The sequence below is a fragment of the Syngnathoides biaculeatus genome, chromosome 12 (assembly GCF_019802595.1).
Source record: "Syngnathoides biaculeatus isolate LvHL_M chromosome 12, ASM1980259v1, whole genome shotgun sequence".
Taxonomy (NCBI): Eukaryota; Metazoa; Chordata; class Actinopteri; order Syngnathiformes; family Syngnathidae; genus Syngnathoides; species Syngnathoides biaculeatus.
In genome coordinates this window covers 4,866,042-4,872,928 of record NC_084651.1, presented here as the reverse complement: position 1 = coordinate 4,872,928, position 6,887 = coordinate 4,866,042, and the positions used below count along the sequence as shown (strand labels likewise).

Here is a 6,887-nt window from a genome sequence, read left to right as displayed (position 1 = left end):
ATCTATCTATCTAATCTATCTATCTATCTATCTATCTATCTATCTATCTATCTATCTATCTATCTATCTATCTATCTATCTATCTATCTATCTATCTATCTATCTATCCACCTCGTGAGCGATCCATCTGCGCTCGATTAGTTTCCTCTCCCTGCTCTGACGCTTAGTGCGCCTGCGCCAGAACAGGTTCAATCATATCTGTCTTTACCATCAGGTGAGCACATTTGAACGTTTTATAACCGGAGCTAAACAATTAACTTGTCAGTTCGCCGCACGCATATAAAAATAGTTATTTCTGATAAACGCGGAAGGAAAAGCAGTAAAAGTACCAGTACTGTGTGTGCGTGTGTTATATTTTTCGAGAGACTTCAAGGCTAACGCGAAGGAGTTGCTAGCAGCCGCGAAGGAGTTTATTAAAGGTTTAACACTTTCGGTTCTGGTTTGAGCTAATTTTAAAAGTGCGATTTCGCAAAGCAAGAAAATGAAATTGATTCACAATAAATGTATGCTATTTGGGACTACGGGCAATGTTAAAATGTTAGCTAGCTGTCGCGCTGACAAAATGATGAAACTGTGGCGATTGAAGTTTTTTAACTGCAGCGAATGACGCGACTCGTCGTAATTGACAGCCTTGTCAAAATATTACTTATTATTTGATTCATTAAATTCAAATGAGTACCCTTTCCCTGATATGAATTATTGTAAATGTTTTTAATCTGTTCCATATTATTATTGTGCACTCAAAAATGTTACACTTTGGGCATCTACGTGGCAAAGAATGTTATCGGTCACAAAACAGCTTTAAATGCCATCAGTCATATAATCAAAAATATTTACATTACCAGGACCTTAATTTGACGCAAATTAGTTAACTTTTCTTCTCTCTGATACCTAGTCCTGGTCCATTAGTCAATTAACTGAAAAATTGTGAAGACTTAATTGTGGCGAAGTAGTAAACATATTTTCAATAGATTTACTACACTAGATCAGTTTTACATTGGTTCATATTACTACAGTCAAAACATAACCTCGATGAGGGTCTATAAATTTGCACACATCACGACTGGCGGCACAATTACACAATCTAAGCTCTTCCTTGTGGCCTTTGTGGGTGTTTTATTTTTTTAATCCCTTCTACCATTGAGCAAGCCTTCATTATCAGTTGTTCCACTACTCTTTGTCCTCATTTCCAAATCGGCATCTTGACACCTCGTGTACGTTTTGGGATTTATCTCGGGGGAACGTGATTGACGAGAGACGAAAAATGGAGACGAGTTAGTATATAATTTTTTTTTTTTTTTTTGACCGCAGTCTTTTTCTATCATTTTAGTGTCATTGTGAGGTCACCGTGAGAAAAAAAGTGAGTTGTAGTTGATCGTGGGACGTTATAAAAGTGCAGCACTGCTTGTCATAGCGACGACGTCACCCTGAGTCAGGAGGTGCAGGTTCTAATCTGTTTGAGGACCAACACCGTTTGGCGTTCCGGGTATTTTGGCTTTATTCCGCATTCTTAAAACGTGTCATGTTCATTGAAGGATAAATTGTTCGTGGCTGTGAATCAGTGTAACCACCTGTTTCTGCTGATTTTTTTTTTTTTTTTGCTTACCATTTGGTGTGCCGGGACATATTTTAATATCTGCTTAAACTTTAGGAGATACCCTTTTTTCCCCTGATCCATTTGGTATACTTTTTTTTTGTTGTTGTCGTTTTTTTCCAGCGTTGGTAGTGAAGCGCTCACAGCGGCGATGCTGGCAGCGTTGAGGCGAGAACTCCCCCCTCCCTACTACGTCCGCGTGGCATTGCCTTCGTACGTCACGCGCTTTGAAAGAGGCCCGATTGCTCGTTTTCACAGCGGTACAGACAAAGCCGATCAGGGGCCGGAAAAACGCACCCCAGGCAAGGATCCACGCAAATGATTCTATAGCCATGTGTCGTGCCGCTCCCCGGCACGTTCAGATAGTCGCCGAACCGGTGTGACTGTTAACCGTTTCGTTCTACCCACGCTGCTCTGCGCTGAACCGTGTAACAATACTGACTCAATGAGGGGTGGGGGGAACCTTTGGTGTCAGTTTTTTTTAAATCACAGGAAATAAGAAAAAAAACATCGTCATGCATGTGCCTCACTCAGTGTTTTGCTGTTTTTGTGTGTAATTTTGTTATGCCACCGTTAGGGACTAATTATGATGGAAAATGGGAAACCGGCAGCAGTAAAAAAAACCACTCATCTAAATGAGCGGTGTGTCGATTGGTTGAAGCCAGTTGGCTGCCATCTTGGTACTCCCAAAACATGTGGAGGACGCGGTTTACAGGTTGGATTATGGCAGGGTTTTTTCCTCAAAGTTTGGCATGTAGAATTAAAACTGGTTGTGTGAGCTTGACATTTTATCAATTCTGGTAACATGAAGGATTTTTGGTTAGCCAAAAAAGGATAAGTGCAAAGGAAAGACGTACGAGACTGTGACTACCGACAAACCTTTCATATTACCTAGGGCCCGATTTCCGTGACGTTAACTTTCCCCAAAATCTGCCGTGAAGCACTGTCATCATAACAGCAAAAAACTAAGCATTTTTTTGGTCATAAAAACATTAAATTTGTAGTCAATCAGTTCAGATATATTTTTGGAAATAAGGACCCGCAATGGGCAAATACATGCTAAACGCATTGTTCATTTGTTGTCTCTGCGACGTCCTATTTCAGACAGAAAATTTAAACTTGTTTCCTCGCATTTGAAAATCAAATTCCATTAGCAGAGTTCTGTATTATGAAATTCATCAAAAATTTCACAGAAAATGTGTTTTCTTTATTATCCACTGATTAAGTTTGGGAAAGTATTTACATCGCTTTTTCACGAAAACCTGTCGGCCTATAAAGGTGAAGCAGAGAGTGAACAGTGAACGACAACTGTGAACAAAACCTTTTTCAAATGAATTAAGCGCATCACAAAATTTAAAAAAAAAACTTTACAAACAAACTTTAACAGTGTCAAAGTAAATCTTTCTAACTTACCTGTGGACTGTTTTCTCACAGCCACGAAACTGGCGATTTACGCACAAGTCGGTATGGTTGTTTTGGGAGGATCAAGATGGCGGATGGCGACTTCAGCTTTGGTGGCCAATGAGCCATTATTTTTTGATCTAAGCTTTTCCTCCCAGTTCGGGTGAATGGTGACGGAGACTGGATCAAAGAAACTGTTGGAACTTCAATGTCAATGATTTTTAAGCCAGCCATGTTTTTTTTTTCTCTCAGCAAGTTGGACTTCACACTTTTTTTTTTCTCCTCTTCTTTCTTCAGTCAAGCAAGTTTTGTCTCTGTGGCCTGTTGAAGGTCACGTTGATAAGTCCCAGACTGATTTGATGTCCTTGCCTGAAGGATTTATTGCAAAATGGTGTTAATTAAAAAAAAAAAAATCACACTGAAAGTCATGCAAACATTGTCATCTGTGTTTTTCTGTTCGGCGCAGCATCGGGGTCCGTGCTTCCCGCGGACCTGGTCGGGATGGGGATGTGGTCTCTGGGTGTCGGCGCCGTGGGAGCCGCCCTCGCCGGCATCCTCTTGGTCAACTCGAGCCTGACGCTCCCCAAAGTAGGCGAGGCCTCGCTGGAACATCTCGCCGATGCTGACCTGCTCTCTACCAGCGACGGTATGATAAGAACCGCTTAACTTTGTTGCCCGTCTTGGGCTGAACAAAAAGTAAAAATATGTATTGATATTTACAAGAAAAAGTCATAATGTAGAGAAGTTGTCGCTGTTGGGATGTCAACCAAACCGCATCCGCTTTTAACTTACTAAACAAGCAAACCCAAAAAGTCAGGACATTTTCTTCATATTTTTTTGTTTATTTTTTATCAGCTTTGTACAGATTTACCCAATACTTTTATTATCCTTATTATATTGTTATTATATGGATTACCTTAATTTTTACCAAGTGAATGTCAAAATTTCCAAAAACAAATGGACCAGTCCGACGAGCAACGTGCCATATTTTTTAATCACACAATATTTTCGTGGGGATAAATTTCGTTTTTGACATAATTGGAAAATATTTTGGAATGTTTTTATTTTGGTGGGTGGAACATATTTTTCCCCCCTGAGACAAAATTGAATTAGACCATATTTTCTTTAGTAGTGTTGACGCCTTGTGACACACATTTGCAATTTTTGTAGTTTAATACCCCCTATAGGTCAAATGGTTGATGTGCAGTTGGGCAACATTACTGATTCTGAAGGCTTTGGGCAAATTATTTTGACATGGCAACACATTGAACCTGAAATTGGATGTGAGTGATTAAATAAATAAATAGCATACAAATAATTAACATCCAATCACTGAGTAATTTTACAGGTCCACAGTTATGAAATGGAAAAGGCACTCCGTAGACCCAACAGTTTCCAAGCCGATCATTTTTCTAAAAATAAAATTTTCCTCTTGAAGTTAAGACTTTGTAGCAGCCTTTTTTTGTGTGTTTGTATTCAGAAGTGATTATTTAAGGCCTTTGTGTCTTGGTTTTGTCTGCAGAGAGCAAGGTCATCAAAGCGAAGAGTCTGTGGGAAAAGAACGGCGCCGTCATCATGGCCGTGCGGCGGCCCGGATGATTTTTGTGCCGAGAGGTGAGCTTGCGCGTTTGAGCTTTCCGAGAGTGCAACGCGTTGAAACTCTTAACGGTCTCTTCGCAGGAGGCTTCCGAGCTGTCCTCTCTGAAGCCCCAGCTCGAAGAGCTCGGGGTCCCCCTGGTGGCCGTGGTGAAGGAGCGCATCGGCACCGAGATCCAGGACTTCAGGCCGCACTTCGCCGGGGACATTTACATCGATCAAAAGGTCAGCAGTGGCGTCAGCAAGTTGCTCTCAAGCGCCGCCAAGAAGGCTCACGAAACAGTTCAACATCGAGCTCGCATTTAAAGGGGACAGAAAAAAGTGTATCATGAAGTCATTCAAATGAAAATGGGGGAAAAAAATATGGAATGCGAACTCCTCCAGACACAATCTCGATGTAGTCATTGATTTGCAGTCCAATGACGCGCGATCTTTCCTGAACAGAAACAATTCTACGGGGGGAAAATGGGCGCCGTGGGGCTGCTGCGCCTCAGCGTGCTGCAGAACTTCATGCGGGCCTGGAGGTCTGGCTACCAGGGCAACGTGTTGGGAGAGGGTTTCATCCTGGGGGGCGTCTTTGTCATCGGAGCAGGAGAACAGGTAGGATGCAGAAAGCACAAATGCGGGAAGTATCACAAGCCCTTTGAGAAATTTTATTCCGTACCCTTATTATTATTATTATTATTCAATTGAAGGACAGCGTGTAACTTGTACATGGACGTTTAGCTGGATATTGAATAAATGCTCAAATGGTTTTATTGTGACCCATTCGAGAATTTTAATTATCCTTGATGTCCGGGTACTGGTGCGCGGTTTGTCCGCAGTGGTAGAACATCTTACTGGCAATTTTTTTTTCTTCCTCTCAATGGCTTCTGCAATCCTAGAAATACAACTACCGTAATTTCCGGCCTACAAGCCACGAGTTTTTCAAACTCTGCGGTTTATGCAGTGATGAGGCTAATTTGTGCAAGCCGCAAGGGGGCACTCGAGCGGAAAAGCTAAGAGACCGATGGAATATATGTGCCGAGGAAGTGACTTTTACCGGCCATGTTAGTGCTACGCTAGGGTTAGCACTGTGCTAGCATGTTGCTCCTTTTTTACTGGCGTGTCTCAGTGAATTTTACCGGTACTTTTTTTAAATTTTTTTATTTTTTTTTTTGCCGCACGTTAGCTGCTGTGTTCCTGGCATGTCTCTGATTTTTACCAGTAAGTTTTTTTGTTGTTGTTTTTTTTGCCACACTAACGTGTTGCTGCGGTGTTACTGGCGTGTCTCAGTGATTTTTACCGGTAAGTTTTTTTTTGTTTTGTTTTTTTTTTGCCGCACGCTAGCTGCTGTGTTACTGTTATGTCTCTGATTTTTACCAGTAATTTGTTTTTTTACCCACGCGCTAGCATTGGTGCCTACCATCTTTCTTTCTAAATATCTCATGTTTGAATGTGAGTTTCAATGTGGGCACATGCGGTTTTTACACAGCTGTGGCGCATGTATGTACCAAATGGTATTTCCTTTCCAAATGTACCGAGTGAGGCTTGTAACCAGGTGCGCTCTGTAGGCCGGGAATTACGGTACTACGGTAGTGCTAGGGAGCAAGGCTGAGACACAATTGTGGTACTTGTAGACAGAAATGTTTTACTAGTGTGCACGAGGCCTGTACTAGTACACGGACCCTATGACAGATCTTAAGGATCTGGCGTAAATGCCACCGTAGGCCGGTTAAAACTCCACATTGTGGTCCGCAGGGGGTCCTTCTGGAGCACCGCGAGAAGGAGTTTGGCGACAAAGTGGACGTGGCGGACGTTCTGCAAGCTGCCAAGAAAATTATACCTCACAAATAAGTTTTTATTAGAGCACTGAGTATAGAATAGTAAAACTAGAAAGTAAAATAAAGTTTAAAAAAAATGTATGGACATCTCGGCCAGTTTACGGAAGAGAACCTCGATTGTGAGATGAAAAGCTGCGGAATACACAATGGACTCAATTGGTTGCCGGCACTTTATAAGATAGACGGACGGGTATGCAAACGGGGTGATGTGAAGAGTAGATTTTGTAGATCAGCTATACAAACGCCCACCGGCACGAGTTTGTCTCCCACGCCGGGCCGTGACCGACGACGGGCGCGCTGCGGTGCGGTTGTGCGCGTAACAATGACGACTTGGCTCTAAACTCTGCAACGAGAGGAGCAGGTTCGATGACCGAACGCGCCTTCCTCACGCGCCGCTGCGGTCGTTACGCTGAGGCCCTTGCGGAGTGCGGGCGAGACAAATTGGGGGTGTGTGTGTGGGGGGGGGGTGGCGG

At 42.6% G+C, this 6,887-nt stretch overlaps 1 protein-coding gene across 4 annotated transcripts; it reads left to right on the top strand.

Annotated features, from left to right (window-relative positions):
- Nucleotides 1–100: 100 nt before the first annotated feature.
- LOC133509378 (peroxiredoxin-like 2A) lies at nt 101–6,887 on the top strand. Of its 4 annotated transcripts, XM_061836258.1 has the most exons (8): nt 233–419; nt 1,331–1,486; nt 1,718–1,896; nt 3,462–3,641; nt 4,518–4,609; nt 4,676–4,816; nt 5,036–5,191; nt 6,332–6,887. In XM_061836258.1, the coding sequence occupies exons 3-8, from the start codon at nt 1,746–1,748 to the stop codon at nt 6,425–6,427; spliced, it is 816 nt and encodes a 271-aa protein (XP_061692242.1). In that variant the 5' UTR covers nt 233–419; nt 1,331–1,486; nt 1,718–1,745; the 3' UTR covers nt 6,428–6,887. The 4 variants fall into 4 exon arrangements, with proteins under 4 accessions (XP_061692245.1, XP_061692243.1, XP_061692242.1 ...); XM_061836259.1 differs by lacking the exons at nt 233–419; nt 1,331–1,486 and adding an exon at nt 122–214; XM_061836260.1 differs by lacking the exon at nt 1,331–1,486.